Genomic DNA, 22,028 nt, shown 5'->3' on the forward strand with positions numbered 1-22,028 from the left:
GTAATTTAAAACGTTATCTACAGTTTACTTTAGTCGTAAAAATACTATTAATTTGATACTTTAATTATTTGCTTATAATTATCCACAGTACCACAGTAGGCATTCGCTTCTTTGATATTTTTTTAGACAAGTCTTTTGTGGCAAACGAAAATCTTACATCATATTTTTTTTTTCCAAATTTGTTGTTTTTGCTTTCAATGTTTGCCCTTAATATCTATTGGTTTAAAGCCATGAGCACTGGCTTGAGATTCGTAAGCCCCTAGGCCAACACTATTGTTTATTTTATTACGAAGATAATTATTTTTATTTAGTGACGAAGTAATTTATAATTTATAAAGTTATGACAATCATGTATCTCTACAACTATTTTAAATGAGGTTACAAAGTAGAAATGGTTTTGTTTCATGTTTGTCTTTTTAATGTTTTTTTTTTAATGATTGTTTTGTTTAATATGATTTCTCGGTGTATATCATATTTGTCATATTAAAAATTGTGATTTGTGGTTCTTTAGCTAGTTGGCAAGGTTTTATTAAAACAGAGGAGGCTTCGTTGGTAATGGAAGGACAGAAGAATTCGCTCTCAGAAGACCGACTAACAACCTCCAACCAGTCTAGTAGCCAAGTATTATTTGTTGGTACAATGCTTTTCCATAACAACTTCGTCCTGCTAAAATATCTTTAGGATTTTTTTTATACAGTCATAATAAAGAGATTACATCTAAACATTGTTTGTCTCAGCGGCTCAGGAGGCGTAGAGATGCGCGATTTGGGTAACGGTGCAATGATGTCTGAGATAACAATCACTCACGCTGGTCCAGAACACGCGGGAGACTACCGATGCCTCGCCAGAAACTTGTATGGCACCGATGAACTGGTCTTTAGACTATTTGTAAAAGGTACTCAAAATTAACATATCGTATTAACGGTAGTCACAAACGTTAATTAACAGTTAAATGTTTTGTTTTGTTATTTTATCGTTATTTATTTTCTAATGTTATTTATAGAAAAAATACAACTTTTCGCAGTTATTTAATTTTTAAATGGATACAATGTAAAAACTTAAGTAAATATAATCAGCCCATTTTTAACTATTAAGCAAATAGTTTTTTTTTCACAGGCAATTCGTCCACCAACACCATGCAAAAATTGTTTTTCTCATTAAACTAAACACCAGAATAACATAACTAACATTTTTAACTGATTCATTTTTTGTGTCAAGAACGTCCAAGCATTCCCGAAGAAGTCCGCATATCGGATGTGTGGTCGCGAAAGGCCCGAATAACATGGCGTGTGACGCGTGGGGCCATAGTATCTCATTATTCACTACAATACCGTTCCCTCGCTCGCGACCTCGCAAATGCTCCGCTGAACGCTCCGCTTCCCGCTCTCGAAACGTGGGACTCACTCGAAGTCCTCAACATAACGCTGGCTAATTCGGATTTGCTTCATGTCGCGTAAGTTTGCTCAAGCTTATGAATATGTTAATGCCCTACGGATTTCAATTCCGTGACTAATATATTTATGCCATAGTTTGTATAATGATTTTAAAATAGTTTAAAGTTGTGTAGTGAAAATATCGTATTTTGTAAACGCCAAAATACGATATTTTCACTACACAACCATAACATACTTAATACTTATAGTGCATTTTTTATATCGACATAAATATTTTTACTATAATATAACTGTTTAGCACATTTATGTTTTTATTTATTGATTCGGAAACCAAACAGAAACATAGAACATAAAAACAAACTCAAAAATAAAACACAAAACAAACAAACCAGATGCATCCACAATAGGTTACACTTATATAACACATCATTCTGATAATATAAACTTAAGCACCACATCATACTCAGGTCAGAAGGGCCGAGTCGGGCTGGGGCATTAGTGTCCGGATTATATCCTGATACTCGCTACGTGCTACGAATAGCCGCCCACAACGATGTCGGAGCTTCCCCTTTCACAACACCTCTACAGTTTACTACTAGAGAGGAAGGTACGTAGAGCTTAGCGCTACGCCGTAGTAGAGCTACGGACTATACAAGTTACCGATGTACATCGTGGTGTGAAGTTATAGATAATTAACATAAATTAAACATCTGTCTGCTGAAACTGAAATAAAGTAAAGAAATTGTAATAAAAAAACTGACAATTAATTAAAAATGTTAACTTCATAGTGGATTTTTTAAATATATATATATTATACAATTTATACCCATATCAAAAATACATGCCTTTAAATGATATTCTATTTAACAGACTGTGTGTGTATTTTGTACAAAATCGTTGTAACATTTAAATGACTAAAAAACGCTTCAAATATACGGAAAAGCGCTAATATTTTACCGAAAAACGTTCTCTTTGTAAAACCTTTTCTCCGATTTATATCACCATTTGCTAGTCAAGATAAAAGTAAACAGATTTGGAACGGTTTTATTTTTCTTTGACGCCAACAAGTGGGAAGCTTAGACGGGCACTAAAGTATACAATGATTGAAGCCTCTGGCCTCTTCAGTTGAAAATGGGATTTTGTATGTTTTTATAGAATAGCTGGGTGATTATCCCTGAGCTATAAGTAAAAAAATAATTGATATTTTTATTCGTGATTGTAACAATTAAAACTTGTTATAATTTTGTTCTCACTCTTGTGAGGCAGTCAGCTGTCACCTTTAATTTGACAGTTAATTCTATCAATGACGTCACAATTGTTTGAATTACTATCTTAGTTTTCTGAATTAAAATTAATGAATAGGAAGGATTCTGAAATATTTAAAAAATGTCCAGTTATACTGTATATTTCTAATATTTATACAATATTTAAAAAATTACCAAGAACAATATTTATTATATATCTTTTAATACCAATTAGCCCGTTCTTTTAAATGGATTTTTTATTAACCTTGACCTAACGACCGTTAAAAATTCAAAGATGTTATTCTAAATCTGATCTACTTGCAAGGTTTTGTTTTTTAAGTTTCAATTTCAAAATACCGTCTCATTCGTTTTTAAAAAAATAGCCTTTTATTTTGGAGATATTAAAGGAGTTTACATTCTATACCTATTTATACACTATTTATACCTAAAATTGAAAATTCATGTTATATCTTTCATATTTTTAATTTAATAAAAATCTTCAATCCAAAATCATACTCATAAAATATGGGACCAACAAGTGATAAAAATATATGCACTTAATTTTAAATATAAGCAGCTTATGAATGGTTATTTAGATTTAATATAAATAAAAGTTCAAAGTATAAGCATTCATAACGCGTATACAATTTCTCACTAATTAGCTAAGAATTTAAGTTGAAAGGATTTACTTTAAAGAGGTAGATTTCTGTACAAATTGAAAGAAGAAGAACTTTTGATTTTGTGAAGGTTAACTCTGGACTATCTGATTAGGAGCGTAAATTATTCAAGTCATTAAAACTTTGAAATAAATTGCATTGTATTAACTATCCTAAAACAAAGGGTTTCAATTTAATGAAACCATTTGTTTTGATTTGTATGTTGCACATCTCGAAGACGCCTGAAATGTTTTATAGAATCCTTTCCGAGTTTGCCAAGTTGTATAATGAGGTGATGAGAATAATAGAATACAAAGCAATTCTTTTAATTAAATAAATAATATAGACGTATTTTTTTAATCTCGAAAAATCTACATAATACCGATTATTTTGTTTGGAAAAATTATCCTGTTCAGGAAATATTTAATGATAAATTGTCCAAGCTATCAATAACAACTGGTGTTGAACTAACAACAACAATTTAATCCGTAGCGCCTGGAGGAGTGCCACGGGACATATCACTGAGAGCCCTCCGCGCTCGAGAGCTACTCGTCACTTGGCAGGTTTGCATTTTTAGTACATCGTTGTAGTATACGTGTTATTTCTTTTGTACTATAAATTTTAAGTGTAAAATATAATATCAATGTAATATAGATAATATATTAGTTTTGATAATATTTTGATATGTTTACTACGTGTACACTCACAGCCTCCACCGCGTGAATCCTGGCACGGTACGTTACTAGGCTACACAGTTCGATGGTGGGAGGCATCGGAAGAGGGCAAAGGCAGTATGGAAAATGCTTCAGAAAGTGGAGCGAGTTCTGATGCGACTAGTACGACGATACGAGGCCTGAAACCAGCTACACGATACGGAGTTACAGTCAGAGCATATAACGCAGCGGGAAATGGGCCGACATCACAACCGCACTATCGACATTGTTTGGAATCACGTAAGTGTATATTTTACGCATAACATGCATTGAGACTTATTTCCTATTTAAATTCAATTGGAATATATTATGTACTTTTTGTTACAATGATTGGTTTTGCATAACACCAAATTTCTGGATCATAAATCTCTGGAACAATGAATAATTATGAACTCGGTAATACAAAAAGTCCCGTTTTATTTCCTCATCAATATATCTGCGTCAGGGACATGATACGTGAGTCATAAATTTTCCTATCAAAATGCAAAATGGCTTAATTGGACCGTGGCTTTTTCGATCCAGGTCAAACGATTCGGAACAAATTGATAGCACTTTTATTTTTAAACATTAAATCGTTTCTTTCATCAATTGTTATACCATTCTATGTGTATAGGAGGCTAGTGATATTACTCTCGATATCCAATCTCTAACCTTTAATACTAAGTGGGGAATAAATTGTACCTAAACTCAAAGTAACATACTAAAAAAAGATTTAAGACCATTTTTTTGTAAAAAAAAATATTATTTTTTGCAAAAACGTGTATGACAACTACAAATTAGTATACGTGAGGGTTATAAACCAAATAAAATAATGTAAAAAAAAAATTAAAAATAAATACAAAATAACTTGCTTACCCTATATTGTAATAATCGTAAAGCCAAATTTATATTATCAGAAGCAAGTTAGATAGTTTCGTAACCGAACATCTTCATACTTCTATAAAGGTTGAGACAGCTTCATAATTACTTTGTAACTGATAGTTCTCTACATTTTCCACTTTGGCTCTGTTTAAACGGAAACTGTCTTGGAAGATGTCAGATTCCAAGCGTGACTTGAATTCTTGTTCAGTTATTTATGACCCAAGTCACTTATACTCAAACCGAATGCCAAAGTTCACGTTTAAATTTAGCTATTGTTTTAAATGAACAAAAATAATAATATATATTTTACATATTCAAATAGTTCTCACAAATTTGATGAGAGTGATCAAAAATATTTTTACTCGACCGATCGTCACATGTTTTGGTGTCATTGTTGAGATTCACTCGGGTTTTGTGCATTTTTGTGAACTATTGTGAGGCAAGGTATCTGTATCATCTAACAGTTGTTCCTAAGCTAATATAATTTCTCCAAATCCTTACGACTATATTGTGTACCTTTCTTCTTGATAAGGAGACATCGTGACGAGGTATGTATTCAGGGCTTATCATTTTAGTATAAGATTGTGTATCGACCACCGAACCGTTCTTTACACGTTTAAATATATTTGACATAGGACCAAAAGCAGTAGTAAACCAAAAAAGAATGAGAAAAAAATTAAAAAGTTATATTTAAAATATATTTAACAGCCCCAAATGGAAGCCCAGAAGGCTTAGCATGCGTTTCAAGCGGTTCCACATCACTTCGCGTGTCATGGCGGCCGCCCGCCCTCGACTCAAGGGGCGGGCTTATCACTCACTACACTCTACAATACACACGGCGAGATGCCGATCCATTACAGCCAGTGCAGGATGCACATTTACGTGTTCAGGTATGATTAAATTACGTATTATATTTATAAGTAATATAGAATTTACTTGTTGCAATTAAAAATGCAAGTATACAATCGTAAATCTCATTAACTTTAATGTTGATATCTATATTTTATTTAAACTTAGCTCTTATAGATACGTTCAGTTTTATTATATCGAAGCACATGCAATGCTAGGTACATTGTCGATTTACGCATTAATAGTAATATATTTATGAACCAATATTTAGCATTAAGATAGAATTAAGGGGAGGGGAAGATAGGAAATAAGGGAATCTTATTAAATATAAATAAAAATATAGTTTCAAAACGCGAGTATTAGATAAAAATCATTTTTATTGAAACAGTCTGAGACACGTTTAGATTATAACGTTCTGACGAATCTGACATTCATAAATTTAACTATACGTATAAAACTATTTGTTGTATGCATGTATCGTTAATAGGGTGAAGAAACAACAGTGTCTCGCCTTACGCCATTTGCTGAATACGACATCAGAGTCCGGGCGCACAATGCTGCGGGAGACGGCCCGTTATCTCCACCACAAGTCTGTAGGACTGATGAAGACGGTAAAAAAGACTTCAAAATTTTATTTTACAATTAATATATTAAAAGCTTTAAAAGCGGATTTGTAGTTATGACTACAACTGAACGTTCTGCAAACAATACAAATTATTATAGGTCATATTAATTGGCTTAAAAACACATTATTAAATTCGACACAGAAATTATCTTTATTAGGGTGCGTCCACCTCTTGCGAAAGCGCCGCAAATGTTCAGCGCATTCGCCAGATGTGGACGCACCCTTAGCTGTCGTCATCAAATTGGTACCTCATTGGAATTGTACATGATATACGAATATATAATATATTAAAATATGTATATATAAAATAAATATTATGTATTTTGTATATATTATAATTGGAACAATATAATTAATAATCGTAGTACCAAGTGCACCGAGTGGCATCAAGCTGATTGCTCTAAGTGAGAGATGCCTTCGCGCTTCCTGGCTTCCTCCAGTAGAACCAAATGGAAGACTGACACACTATTCGCTCTATATCAAGGATCTGGCAGGGTGAGAAATTAAAAAAAAAATATTTTAAGTCATTATTTTTGTTGTTGTAAATATAATTTTATTCATTATTTAATTATTTTATGTTAATGTCAATTTAAATAAGTAAATGAGAACTAATTCGAACTATAACTAAAACTTGCATCAGTTATAGAGAATCACGATCAAATCACGTATTTATTGAAATATTGTTTGATAAAAGCTATAATAAAAAGTTTGAAAATAATAATATCACTGATTTTCGGTGAGCCACAGGTCTACTGCACATATTTATATGGAAACATACTATAAACATTAAAAAACGTGTGTACTTACATGCGTTAGAAATTATACATCTTTTGCGCAACGAAATAAAAATCTTTTCATTTTTCTACGTTTGTAGAAAAAACGACACCAACAGTAGAAAATAAGCTATTGATACATTAAAAGTTTTATTATAACGCATTATCTACTAGTTAAATAAATCATATTTAAATATCACAAAAAAATATTTCTACATAATAAAAGAAATACACAGTTTTTATTTTAAAATGTTGACAATGCTTCAGGGTGTCGGTTTTTTGTGAAGATGCTCATCATGCGCCAAAAGAAGTATAAGTTTAACAACCTACTAATATTTTTTTATTAAGCTTTTACTATCAACCCAATAAGTGTTTATTTATGTTAATATAACATTAAGATAACAGAATCACTTTCGAATTTCATTTAAGTTTTGTACATACAAGTTGGTAGATAAAATAATTTAGTCATAAAATGAACTTTATTGAACAACTAACATAAAGAATATTTATGTCGTTAAATTAATAATCTAATCACTCTACTAACACAACTTTATCTTTTAAATATTAACTGAATAAAGAAAAGTCCCGTTTAGCAATTTAAAAATTTAACTGTATTCAACTAGGTCCCAAGAAGCAAACGTAACCCGTGTGAACTCGTGTACAGAAAGCGAAGGGTCTACTGTGGAATGTATGAAGACGTTAAGAGGTTTACGTTCTGGTAGAACATACGAAACCTGGGTTAGAGCCGCCACTGGCGCTGGTGAGGGACCTACCTCCACTGTTGTAGAGTGTCAGACAACTGCTTTGGGTTAGTAACAACAAAAGTGTCAATAGACAATATAGGGACATGCATATTATATTTTGTTTCACGTCTTTTCACATAATTATCCACTCTTTCTATCGATCAAGTTTACGAAATGTTTGTAAGAGGGTTTAGTTTATATGTGGGAAGTTCTTCAAATTCCATGTCATATAAACCCTAAAGATATTTTAAACATTAACTATTACTATGTGAACGTAAATTACTTAGTTAAGTAGTTGTCAGATGTGGTTTCCTTCGCGCTTACCACTTTGATGGGTTTTATTTATTTATTGTATAAATAATCTTAAATAGTAGAAGTTGGTGTGGTGGAAACACAAACTGAACACAGTTTTTCTGTCCACCAGGACGTCGAAAATATTTAGTTAATTAAATTATATACATACTAAGGCCAGTGACTTGTGACTACAACTGTTTACGTATATGTATATACTAATTACATTTCACCTGCCAGTGAACTTCAAAAAAAAATTTATTATAAAATTACAAATAAACATAGTGCTCTGAAACGCGATACTTACAAGAATGCAATTCTTAAAACTAAGTACGATTTCGAAGCGTCGCCGGTGGCTTCCTTTGTCAGCAGAAATCGTATATTCATATCGTTAAGGTGCAGGTTGGCACATAACTCACTTATAAACTTATTAGTTATTTTTAGATAAAAACTCCTCATATTTTTGAAAAACGTATTTAAAAATGTCCTTCGTTCTTGTCTCTTCTATCTTCTATATAGCTATCGTACGTTTACGTTTTAGCTCCAGCCCGAATTTCATCGTTCGGTGGAGTAGCTGTAGGATCAGCTGGAAGTGCCTTATCACTTCGTTGTGTGGTGGGTGGAGTGCCTCCTCCTTCCAAGCGATGGCTCCGAGCTGGGAGTCCACTTCACATTCGAACACCATTCCATTTGGATGGAGATGCTTTGATGATAAGGAGTAAGAAAATCTTCTTGTTCTGACATAATCTTCCGATCTTCAAACGAAACAAAAAATTTAAAGAAAATTTTATCGTAATCAAACCCATAGAATAAGGCGAACATAAAAATCAGTCTTATTATTCTACTATCGACACTATCAATGATTTCGTAAATATATTTGTAGACCTGGAACTCCAACACGCTGACAACTATACCTGCGTAGCAGAGAACCCCCATGGATCAGACTCGGTGACGTGGCGGGTTTTTGTCTTACGACCCCCGTCTCCACCAGGGTTGGCACTTATTGAAGCCAGGTCTAGAGAACTAGAGCTGGAGATCAGAGCTTCTCCAAGAGTGCCAGGGCATGCTATCCCTAAAGAGTATACACTGCATTGGAGGCTTGCTGCACCTGAGGTAAATTTGCTTCATGTCTCATGTCTGTAAAAGTATTGACCATCTTTAAATGTATAACCTTCATTTATGACGGCTTTAGCGAATAAATTTTATTAGATTTCATACATTTAGTTGCCATTTTAATTGTTTAAAATTGTATGATAAATATATCATTTAATATATTTAGTTTGTCAGTAAAACCGTCGAGATGTGTCTAATGATGAATATCACAATACATAAAAAGTTGTCGTTTTACGTGCTTATATTTAATTTTACTGCAAACAATAAATTATAGTATTACTAGCGGATCCGACAGACGTTGTCCTGTCTACACGTCTTTAATTTCAAAATTTCAATTTTTAATAAGCCATTTTGATGAAAATTATTATTCAAATGTTGAGACAATATCTAACGATCCAGCACATGGTCACACACGATATAACACAATGATAACAAAACTTTTTTTAAATTTCGGGACAGACTAAAATTAAAATTCGAATATTATTTAAAATTTGACACTGCGATGGTAGCGCCGTCTGTCGGATCCAATGTAAAACATTCCAAAATCAACAACAACTAATAAATTGAAAATTAATTAAAAAAACATTGTCCAGCGGTCAAAATTGTGAATCTAAACCATTCCCAGATCCCCTTGAACACACACAAAAAATTTCGTCTAAATCGGTCCAGTCGTTTAGGAGGAGTTCAGTCACATACACACGCACACAAGAAATATATATATTAAGATTAAGATATAAAATTATCTTATTATAGTTATGACAAAACTTACACATATTTTTTAATAGTAAATGTTAAAGACCTTTTTGTAGATAAAAACTATTTCTATACATTCACGTGTTATTAAAATAAGATATATAAAGTGGTACTCTTGTAGGTATTTAAAAAAAACACAGCGCATCATACTATCCGGTTAATTGATATGGTATAACCAAACCATAAAATATGAAAATAATAATGATCAAAAACTACAGAACTAGAATTAGAAATATTCCCCTATTCATACATTTGGGAATTAAAGGACTCATACTTTTGTCGTTACTAATGCATCAATTAGATTTGCATAAAGACAAGAATCTTAAAATGTAGTTCTACCCTACTTTCAGTCAATTTGAATAATCTTCTCAAGAGTACTCTGAGAAATTGTATCTTATTAAGAAATAATGTAGTACGACGTAATCTTTTCATTTCTCTAATATCATTCCTGAATATAAAATGTTTATTTGTACTTTGTAAATTTCGTTATGAAACGACTTGAATTGATACTTGAAATGAGAGTAATACAAAGCATCTTTAATACTTATGTTTCTTTAACCTACCCTCTTGACTTCCGACATTAACGACATAAATTCCTATCATTTTCATTAGGATGAAGTATTTAATTTCCTTTTATTATTTAACGCTGAATCCTTAACATTAGTATGTTTAAAACGTGCTATAAAAAACTTCATAAGTTAACCATGACTGGTAAATTCAAAGTAATAATATTTTTTTCAGTAATGTAAAAAAAATAAAATATAAGCTACATTAAGACTTAGAGTAAGATTTAAAAACATAACTTGCCGCGTTCTATGACTTCCGTATGTCGAAGTCTCATACATTGTTTTAGTATATATATATAGGGTTCGATGTTATTTGAAAAAATAGTTGCCATAATAAGTTATCAATGATAGGGCGAATGGAGGGTGCAAACTGTAAATCCTGGTCCGGCCATTCTAACCGGCCTTCGATGCGGATCAGCGTATCGGGCATATGGCTCGGCCGGTGGTCCACCCGGTACTGAGATTTCCATCCGGACCTCTGGGGGTCCTCCAGTATCTCCACCCGATAATAGATGGATCCGGTGCAATGCTACTCATGCGCGGTTTGATACCAGTATGTGGTCTGACGGAGGTTGCGGTCCAGTTGCCTTAAAACTGGAGTGGGCTGGTTCAGGTGTGGCAGGTGCTAGGGATGTACCAGTTGGTGGTGAAGTCATATTGGGAGGTGAGTGAATTCTCTGATACATACTGCATTTCTATGTGTTCTTTATTGATATTTTTTTCGGCCTTGTATGCCTACATAATACAATTATTAATTTGTTAGTACTCACCATGCCTCCTGCTGATAGTGGACAAATTTTTGTATTCAATTTATTTTATTATTCTTTATTACTCTAAATTTCATATGGAACATGGTGTACTGGTTGCAGCTCCTTACAAACATTGCGTAAAAAAACTTGGCGATTAAAAAGAGTGGCGGAAAGTTTATTGCCAGTTCTTCTCTTCCGTTTTACGCCCTTGATTTGAGAACTGGCAGTAAATGTGAAATAAGAATCATTTAATTTAATGTATATTTCTTGACGTTACCTATGTTACCTATATGAATAAATAATTATTGTTTGTTTGTTTGTTTGACTCAAACAACTGACGGACATACTAAACTAACTTCAGTATATCAGAATACAGACTGAAGTTACAGCTACTGCTTGGAATTTATGTTAAAGATTAAAATCACCTATAATTAAGCAATCGGGGTTATAGAATATAATCTTCATAGTAATTTTCGTTTACCAGGCCTTACTCCCGGATCACGTTATCGCGTGGCAGCCCGTGCTTCGAACGAAGCCGGTTGGACACGGGAAATCTACGAATTCACTACAAGTCCACCAGAAGGAGGTTATGCGGAAGAGGTAGACGCGCCATTCCCCGCTACAGCTGGTGAATTGGCTTTATTGCTCGCTCTGTGTGCAGCTCTCTCTGTAGCGGCACTGACTATACTCGCTATTTTGCTCAGAAGAAAAAGGTTAGCGAGATTTTTTCATCGCCGCATTATTTTTACCATATGTCGAATAAACCAGAAATAAGAGTTTGATGCTCGTATGTAAGTTATAATGTGTAACTGCCTATATTATTAGGCGTTGAAAACAGGTTTAGAACTAAACACCATTTGACGAAAAAAGGACTAGCAATCAGACAAATATATGAATTACGCCTACCCCTAAAGAGAAAACAAAAACTACAATATGATATCGCTACTTAGATTTGCTTATTACACTTGTGGCATAGTAGACATATGGAACCAGCTGCCCACTTGTATTGTACTATGTGTATTTTCGAACCATTTCGACTTAGGGTCATTCAAAGAGTGTACGAATTCTTAAAGCCTGGTAACGCACCCGCGAGCCCTCTGGCATTGAGAGTGTTAATGGGCGGCGGTATCACTTAACATCTGGTGAGGTTCCTGCCCGTTTTCCCACTGTTCTATAATATCATAGCTGTTTATAATCAATTACAACCGAGAAATATAAAATATTCGTGAAATCGTAATAAGATTGCGCTTATTTAATTTGCCAAATATTTTTTTCCAATTCAGTAAATTACAGCAAATAATAAGTTAATTGGATGGTCTCCAATTTTCGATGTTACCATGACAACAACTTGGTCCCTTTGTGATGATGGTTATTACATTTTCAAAATGAGTTTCTCGGAAATCAAATATTAGGACGGACATTATTTCCAAGCAGAATGAGCAGATTTTTCTTTTCATGGAATGCTATTTATTATTTCTCACAATTAACGTATGAGTAAAATAAAACATAAACATACAGGTAAAAAATATTTACTAATATCTTTATGTAGCGTTCTTTATATAGTGTTGCTACTATATAACATTAGTGATACCGATTCCGACATTTTGGTGTACATTTTTGAGTTCTCTGAATATGTTAGCGCAAGGCATACCTTGTGATAGTGGCGATACTAAAGTCAACATTCCGGAATCACTATTGAGCAGATACTGAGAGTAAAATCTCAATAAAAAAACTATATTATCTAAGTATTACAAAGAATTCGATTTTGTCATCTATTATTTTAGATCAGACTTCGCGAACTAGAAATTTATAATAGCGTGGATCACACAGAGATTTTACGAGCACAATTACAGCGTTATTTTTTTTATTTTATTTTTTATAGAAAAGGGGGCAAACGAGCAGGAGGCTCTCCTAATGTTATGTGATACCGCCGCCCATGGACACTCTCAATGCCAGAGGGCTCGTGAGTGCGTTGCCGGCTTTTAAAGAATTGATACGCTTTTTTCTTGAAGGAAAATTTGAATTTATCTTTTCTAGCAGGTTTTTATAAGGACCTATTAATAAAAAGATAACTAATATTCATACCGTATTTAAGACTACAAAATATTATATATTGTTATAATTACAACCAACTATCTAAAGTAATTTAGATTTAGATCTTGCAATTTAACGTGAGATTTATTGCATAGGACGGATGGTGCAATGCCTCGGGTGACGACAAGTGCCGACAAGACAGCTTGTGGCACGTACAGACCGCCGCACTCTACACCCAAACTACCTCCCGATCCTCCAGGTAAGTCACAATATATGCAATATTATACTTTTGATAAATGGTTTCGCATGTCACCACCATACTATAATATGTTTTCTTTTTTTAGTAAAGTAAAACCATAGCTTCTCTCTTAAAGAAGTTAATATCTGTTAAATTATTTTAAAATAATACATAAATATATATAATATTAAAGACTATTGATGTATATTTGATGTACTAGTGTTCCCATTATTCTTAAACCTTTTTTTATAGAACAGGGGGCAAACGGGCAGGAGGCTCAGCTGATGTTAAGTGAAACCGCCGCCCATGGACACTCTCAATGCCAGAGAGCTCACGAGTTCGTTGCCGGCCTTTTAATTTTTATTATACTGATAATAACTCAGTTGTATGAATTTTTATATTTGTTTCAAACACATTTTAATTACACAGTATAGTTTGAACCAATATAAGCCGAAAATCCTTTATTTGATAACGAATACGATTAAACACATTTTAAATTATTAAATTGGTTTAATTAAATGATAGTGTAAGTTTTCTTTAAATTAATTGGTATAAAGCTTCAAACGTTTATTAACTTGACCAACACAACTCTGAGAAATTCTGTGACAAAGGTACGCCATGCGCCGTCGGAATCCGTATTGTTTTTAAGTTGTATAGTACTGTAATAGCTAGAGTATCATGCAGATGTTTACGAGATAAGCCCATATGCAACTTTTGCTGGTGGTGAGGGTGTAGGACCGGGTTCTAGAGCGTACACTCTGCAACTGCGAGCCCTGGCTCGTCATGACGATGATGCGGCACCGCCTCCACATAGCACTGATGGTAAGAATAAGTTTGAAGAAACAATTGGTTGCCTGTAAAGTATACGGTAAGGTATACGGGCGAAAGTTTTACGTGACAACGACTTTGAGTGGTAAAATAATTTTAATGTGAATATTCATTCGTATAGTAGGAAGAAGGATGAAATAAACTTTTTATGTCTGTCTCTCTCGCTCTTAGGGGGGCTAACCATGCCCGAGTGGAAGGGACGCGTGCCTCTCGCAAACCAATTTATAAGACGTTGTCACGTCAAAACATTTTTTTAACGGATTGAATTTATGTATGCATGCACGCTGTAAAGCACGCGAAACGTCGGTTAAATTTAAAATTATGTTTAAATAATTATAAGTTAATACATAACTTCAATCCGTTAAAAAAGTATTTTTCTTTAAATGTGTCAAAGTTATGTTAATAAAAGACAGTACTGAGAATAAGTTTGTAACAATAAAGGTGTCATAAAATGCTTTTTATTAATTACATATACGTTTTTATTCCTATTCGTGTTCGTTTGTAACGTATCTGCTTTTAACCTGAAGAACCAAGTTCTTTTTTAAACGATATTTTATTCGTTGTTAAAATTATTTAGCATAAAAAACTATTTTTAGTTCGAAAATTGTTTCGTTTAACGCTTTTTTATTATATTTACCGATAAACATAATATTTATTATAGAAGAAACATGTTTGGATGCTTATGAAGCACAACGAAGGCGCAGGCGCAGACGACATTATTGCCCTGATCATGGTAAGAGTCATGTTCAATGAATTAAGTCATTTTCAATTATTAAAATCTTAGAAATATTACAAATCTTGTCCATGAAAATGAAAATGAAAAATGAAAAATCGTTTATTTGCTGAGATAGTGGGACAATTAGATACAACTATTATAAAAATCCGCACAATCCGCCAAAAATAAATCGGCATGCAAAATGTCTTTAAAGTTATTATATCATATAATAGAAGCATTAACAAAATGTCGTAATAATAGGAAAGTTAAGTCAATAAGAATTAACTTTTTTAAATTCAATAAAACTTATGATTTAGATACTCGTCCACGCTATAAAAGAAACCTTTAAAAACCTAATCTATGGTCCACGAGTGAGGGGAAGAACTTTGATACAATTTGAATTTATAGTAAAATATCTCAGATAACATTTATGTGCCACCGACATTCGGATCCACTCGTCTGAGGAATCGATCTAGCCGACCGTTATTTCCCAACCTCAAAGAATCAAAATTTATTCTATAATACGTGGTTTATGAAAAATACTAATAAATACAAATAATTGAAGATATAGCATTGTATTTTTTTAAATAAATAGTTGTTATATGCAATATAATGCTTATCTTTTGTTAGCAGGTTGTTCACAAGAATCAGGGAGTTGAGGACACACTGCCGAATATTTAGTAAATATCTAGTCAACTTAGCGAATTCTGTTATACATATTAATATGTATACAATTTTTTACAATTATATTATCTATTTCTATTAAATTTTGTTTCATTTTCTCCAATATTTTTGATGTAATGAAGAATGTATTCTACAGTAAAATGTGTATAGAAATTAATTGGAATTATTACAAAAGATTCAGATTCAGACCTAAAAAAATTATAAGAACATGCTTTGGTGTACCTATAAACTTACTCCAGTAAATAAAATGAGAAAAACAGTGTTATTACATTACATTACACTAATCCTCATACAACTTGCGAGTCAGTGGATTTCTACTATTTAAAAGATATGTAACATATGAGCTGGTAAAAGTTGCAACCCTTCGTTACTCTACGCGATATGCAGTCCTCATCCTATACTATCCATAGTGAAAATATAAATAATTGGGCGTGCTCACTACACTAATTATGAGCTGGAAGGAGTGCTCGTCATTTTGAGAAGACCAACAAGGCAAAACTATATCAAAATTACCTTTCTATTACACAAAAATTTGGCAAGTTAGCTATTCGTTCGCGCCCTCTCAATTATTCATTTTTAGAACGCAAAACGTCAGCGGTTGCAATGTTCAACGAAATTGGAGCAACTCGTATTATCGAAATTACGCTACGACTCTATTTCCTTGATCATTTTCCTGTCAACGTAAGCAGGTTATCCGCCTTGTGAGCCTTCCCATTATCCTTGATAAAAATTAATAAATATTAAATTGAGTCTTTATAGATTTCTAGATCCTATGATTATACTCCAAGTTTTACAAATACATTTCCTATCCTTTATTATAAGATACTACATATTAAGTGAATGTCAACTGAAGCTTCTTTATACCATAAAGCAAACCTTTCTTTCTTTTCGGTTTATTTATTATCTTGGGAAAAGGGTTACGCTTAGCGTAAGTATGACTTCCGTATGTCAAAAAGGCAATCACGTTAGAGACACAAAGTCTTACCATGCTCTAAGTCTCGACTTCGGATCTAAACTTATTTTTGCAATCAACCTAAACATTATAAGGTTATAACGATTATTTTGCACACTGAGTTGCGCCATGTTTTATTTTAATAACATGTAATTTGTAAACAATAAAAAAATTAAAAGAACATGCTTTGGTGTACCTATAAACTTACTCCAGTAAATAAAATGAGAAAAACAGTGCTATTTAATTACCATGTATAAGTAAAACACTCCCCTATTATGATATTTTGTTGTCTCTCTAATTACGAATATGAAGGTTTAATAATCAACTTTCGCTACGACTAATTGAAATGGGGTACAGCCTTTGAACTGTGTCTCGTTTACCTAAATACTTTAATATGATTTTTTCATCTAAGCATTACTCTTCAAGAATATGCGTCGGTATTTAAAAATGCATTACTCATAGAATTTTCTATGTTATACTTTCATATTCGTAAAAGGATTCCATTACAACGTGTTAGACGCGTACTCTGAACACCGGAATCACATTAACTGCAACATGTGGGAAAGCTGTAAAATTGTTTCACTAATGGCGCACTGCAGTACAGCATTCCATCTTTTGAAATTTAGACATAGTAGATTTATTTGAACGGTGTTACTTGGAAACCAAATTCAAAGATGATTTTATTTGACACAAAACTACACACAAACACACAAATTATGCTATGTCATAAATTTGGCGTCATGTTTCACAATAAATGTTATATATTAATTTACATAGGATTTAACTATATACTTAAAGTTTCTTAAGAATCCTATCTAATGCCGAAAACCGTACAAAATTCTTTCATACGTTCATATAAACATGGGTCACATTTTAAAATTCATCCCAACGACTCGGTTAAAGCGACTTAATATTAATCAGATATGCCATATGCATATGTAAACTCTTTAACTCGCTTATAATCGGCACCTTAGGCATGGATGGATGTGGATATGAACTACGTTTTTCTGCGAAGTAGTGCGGCAATAGTTAGGCTATATATCGGCAATAAAAACTTAAATTTTAATCACTAGTTATCTTTAAAAAAAAAAAAAAAAGAAGAGAGAAATTAAGAGCATTGCTTTAATAACAAACAATTAATTTAATATAGTTATAAACATGATGCTATCGTCACTTTAACACTTAGGTAGAAACGTTCATGTTCATCCTGCTGTGAGAAAACAAGGTATTTTTTTCTAATGCTATTCAAAACAGAGCCAAAAATATAAAAACAAAATCACCGTATTCAAATATTTGTTTTCCATACCACTACTTATTCAGGAATTGAAATGGAATATCAAATAGCAGAAATAACTGTATAATGCGGTATTTAACGAGAAGGATATAAATAAGGCTTTGGCTGACGCATGACTGTGTTATTTTTTGTTGACGTATAATGGAACACAGATGTATTTTAAGGCTTCAGACGTTGTTACATAATTTATAGGTTATTTATTTACCTCGTAAGTTAAAACGGTAGTCCTATATTTGATTTCAACTTGCTTTTTTCGGGCCTTCGATAGTTCTGATTAATAACAATATAAAGAAAAATAAAAAAAACTAAGTATGAATTGCGCTCATACACAAGATAAAAACATGCAAAGACGGGGTCCGAACATTCTACCTATGATTGAGGATCGTGCCTACATTCTAACATGATACTAGTACAATACAAAATATACTAAGAATTGAAGTTTTAAAGATATCTTTGACAACAGTGGAAAATCTATTTGAATTTGTAAGCCCACCATCGTTACCGCTTACAGCTTACTCACGACAAATCTGACAAAATGCGTCGCCACACTGCAATATTCTGGATAAATTCAACTTAGCTGAACGTTTATCGCACATAATAAACTCGTAGAAGAGGTGCTGAAAATTGTGTCAATATATAAAATTCGTTTTATGAGCGCGTAGGTTTAGTCCAGTAGTTTGGAACACAATTTTCAGTGGAAGAAAATTATTCAGTTTCTACGGTATTTATGCGTCTTCAAGTGCCCGAGAGTTACTCCAATGGCCTCTAAAACAAGGAACGTCCACCGCAGGTGTCTGACATGTCTAAATTGTATTTATCTAACTCCATTGGAAGTACATAAAGGATTTTAATGTAGCCTGTACTGAAACGGTAGGCCTGTCGTCCGTTTAAAAGAAATTTCGTATTCTATCTCGACGTCAAAGGTTTACTTTCAGGTGCAAGTATTAGTCCGAACAATCATTGTATTTTCTGGGACGTATGCAATATAAGACTCAAGCGCCTACGCAACGTTAACAAACTATCGGTAGAGATGCTAGGAGTACAAAATATATGATTGCATATGTTATAGAATACTTTGTTGCTTTTTATTATTTAGTATTTATTATAAGTGTTAAAAACTAAAGATCGACGTTCCTATACGTAATTGAAAAAGATTAGGTGAGGTTTTATAAATAAGCAAACGAAAGGATTATGCGCCTGAAGGCTTGTACAAATTATTGTAAGACATACATATGAGCAATATCGTCGTTAATATTACTCATTTTATTTAGTTTTCTTCAAGACAAGATATTTTTTTTAAACATGGTTTCAAATTTGAAACAGACTTTCATTATATATTATTTATCGAAAAAGGCTATAAAATTAACCGATAATCAAACTTAAAAATCATTTATTCATATAGGTAACATAAATATTAATGTTATAAAAAATTAAGATAGTAGCGTGGCATCAATAGAATCTACAATCATTTTGCTGTCGTCACACCTTGAATTCCGCTAACAAAATTATTCCGACCGTCAAGCTTTTACACAGCTTTTTGAGACACTAGGGCCTTGGCGAAGTAAAATACTGATATGTATCCTATCATCCAAGTACGATATTTATCATACTTTGAGTGTGTTTCGTAAATTGTGCCAGTTATCAAACCAGCTATGAAGGGATTCATCTTTAATAGTCGAACTAAACAAAATAACTAAAATAAAATCTAGTACAATTGTACTTTTTTTACATAATTATGTAAAAAAAGTTCTGGAATGCTTAAATAATAGTTTAAAGTCACTTATGTTTTACGTATTACTATTTCATGATATACTATACGTAACAGTAACATGGCTCATAGCAAAATACAAGACGTATGAGCTTCCCACAACTACATAAAGCTTAGTTTCAACTTTAAATTAAATTCAAATGCAGATAATAACACAAGTCACGCTCGTAGATATGACTTGCTATTTGGAGCGTATCTAACTACTGCAACCTATAAATCTTTCGGAAATTTGCATAACACTGAGAAAATTATAATATTCCCGCGCAACCGACTAAAATTAATGCGGCATATTACTAATTATCTCATAAACGTTAATTGGCGCTCAAAGATATTGAATAAAGTCGACTTAAAACAGGAGTCATTCTATACATATACCACAGTATGAGACTCCTGTCGTATTTTTATGTCGTATGTATATTAGCGGAATTTAGCGTGTGACGACATCAGACTGATTGTAGCCTGGGAGTGTAGGTAGTAACATTTCTTACTCAGTGCAAACTCATGGACATAACAATTTGGATTCTCTTGTTAAGGTAATAAAAATCTAACCTTGGCTGAAACTGGCTCCCTTGTATGCAAGGAAATTGAGTAGATATGTGTCAGTCACAAAGGCGTGAGTAACAAAAAACTAATTAAAATATTTATTGGTGAACACTATGTAATTAAATGTTTCTAAATTTAATTTTTACTGCGTAACTTTTACTGCCCGTTCTTAAATCGAGGAACTAGAACGTACACTTGGCTATAAACTCTCCGCCACACCTTTTAATCACCAAGTATTTTTTTTTAAGTTTGCATCAATGTTTTGATTTATTAGTTACCTAATAAATTCAAGACCTACAAAGGCCGGACCTTCACTAGTTCTATAGCTTAATGTTGTTTATTATAAAATAGACCGATACATTATAGATATATATATACTGATAAATGGTCTCGGTATATTTTTTTATGCAGACGAGAGAGGCCGCGATGATTATATGTATAAATTACACACAACATAACAAAAACAATTATTACAATGGAAACGATAACATTCATTTTAATATATTCCATATTCAATCGAGTATGAAAAGAGATTGATATAATTTAATAAATAATTAAAGGATTCCTAAATAAGCACGGTATTATTCCTGCATCTACATGTATTACAATCACTCAATTCTCGCCTATAAATTTTAAAAAGCAAAATGTTCGTAAAAATTTAAAGTATACGGCTCCAAAAACTTTTACAAGCTATTGATAATTCACAAGCCTTGTTACGCAGTGTATGTTTAAAAGGTAAAATATGAAAATGTACGTTACATTTACTTGTATTAAATATGGTCCCATAGTGGAGTACCGCACGGGCCGGCCTTTCATATTTGATGTGAAAGCTGCGACACTCTATCTATTCAACCTTGTGATTTAAAAACTCTATGGCGGGAGCATTGCAGTTTTACGTTTATGTATTAAATGGAATATAGTTTTGAATATACCGTAGTTAATACTGGTTTATGTTAGCCGTGCATGGGTGATTGTAATATTAACGGCGTAGTCAAAAACGTCCTAACTTTGCGAATATATTTTTTCACACTTTCAAAGGCGGTATTTTAAAATGTCTTTCTGGCCGTAGTGTACGTGTCGGGATGAAGTTGTAATTAGATCTATGCTCCACTGAGGCGGGAGTGGACTTTCAATCAATTTACTGTCAATTTGTCGCCTTTTATCCACGCTGCCTTCTTAATCGACTCTCCCCTCGACATCATTCTACAACTCAATTGCTGTGATGTTAGTCTATCTTATCTTATATCGTACTTTTACTTATAACAAAACATTATAATTAGGTACTTAAACATATGTTAATTAAATAACCTGTCTTACACACCCACGTTATCTCTCACAAACACATGTTTACCTAAAGGTAAACTCATTATAAATAATGAGTTAAATGAATGTTACAATTGTTCATTACGATACTAGGGTTTGACGAAGTATTTTTGTTAGGTGGCGCGCTATGTATAATCAATAAAATACTATTTTTTTTTTTACTAATCTTGAGGCCGTTCTATCTTGGTCTTTATTAATACAGACAATTATTTATGAGATAAAAGAAATCTAGTAAATTGTGCATCACTGTTTTAACCTTCGCCTAGTTATGCATCATCAATGCACATTACTATTATACTCGTAATAATAATTTGTTTTG

General features: G+C 32.7%; 1 protein-coding gene across 2 annotated transcripts in view; it reads left to right on the plus strand.

Annotated features, from left to right (window-relative positions):
• Positions 1-15,912, plus strand: part of LOC110992807 (Down syndrome cell adhesion molecule-like protein Dscam2) — a 39,709-nt gene extending 23,797 nt beyond the window's left edge. The window contains exons 18-34 of one of the 2 annotated variants that reach the window (XM_045631528.1): positions 738-895; positions 1,219-1,453; positions 1,862-2,001; positions 3,787-3,857; positions 4,004-4,247; positions 5,577-5,758; positions 6,205-6,328; positions 6,708-6,837; positions 7,739-7,923; positions 8,691-8,867; positions 9,033-9,262; positions 10,933-11,245; positions 11,815-12,043; positions 13,520-13,623; positions 14,287-14,424; positions 15,092-15,163; positions 15,779-15,912. In XM_045631528.1, coding sequence (XP_045487484.1) covers positions 738-895; positions 1,219-1,453; positions 1,862-2,001; positions 3,787-3,857; positions 4,004-4,247; positions 5,577-5,758; positions 6,205-6,328; positions 6,708-6,837; positions 7,739-7,923; positions 8,691-8,867; positions 9,033-9,262; positions 10,933-11,245; positions 11,815-12,043; positions 13,520-13,623; positions 14,287-14,424; positions 15,092-15,163; positions 15,779-15,804 — 2,758 coding nt within the window. In that variant the 3' untranslated portion in view covers positions 15,805-15,912. Of the gene's footprint in view, positions 1-737; positions 896-1,218; positions 1,454-1,861; positions 2,002-3,786; positions 3,858-4,003; positions 4,248-5,576; positions 5,759-6,204; positions 6,329-6,707; positions 6,838-7,738; positions 7,924-8,690; positions 8,868-9,032; positions 9,263-10,932; positions 11,246-11,814; positions 12,044-13,519; positions 13,624-14,286; positions 14,425-15,091; positions 15,164-15,775 lie in introns of both variants that reach the window. The other variant, XM_022258775.2, reaches the window with a different exon arrangement.
• The last annotated feature ends 6,116 nt before the right edge of the window (positions 15,913-22,028 follow it).

The sequence above is a fragment of the Pieris rapae genome, chromosome 15 (assembly GCF_905147795.1).
Source record: "Pieris rapae chromosome 15, ilPieRapa1.1, whole genome shotgun sequence".
Lineage (NCBI taxonomy): Eukaryota > Metazoa > Arthropoda > Insecta > Lepidoptera > Pieridae > Pieris > Pieris rapae.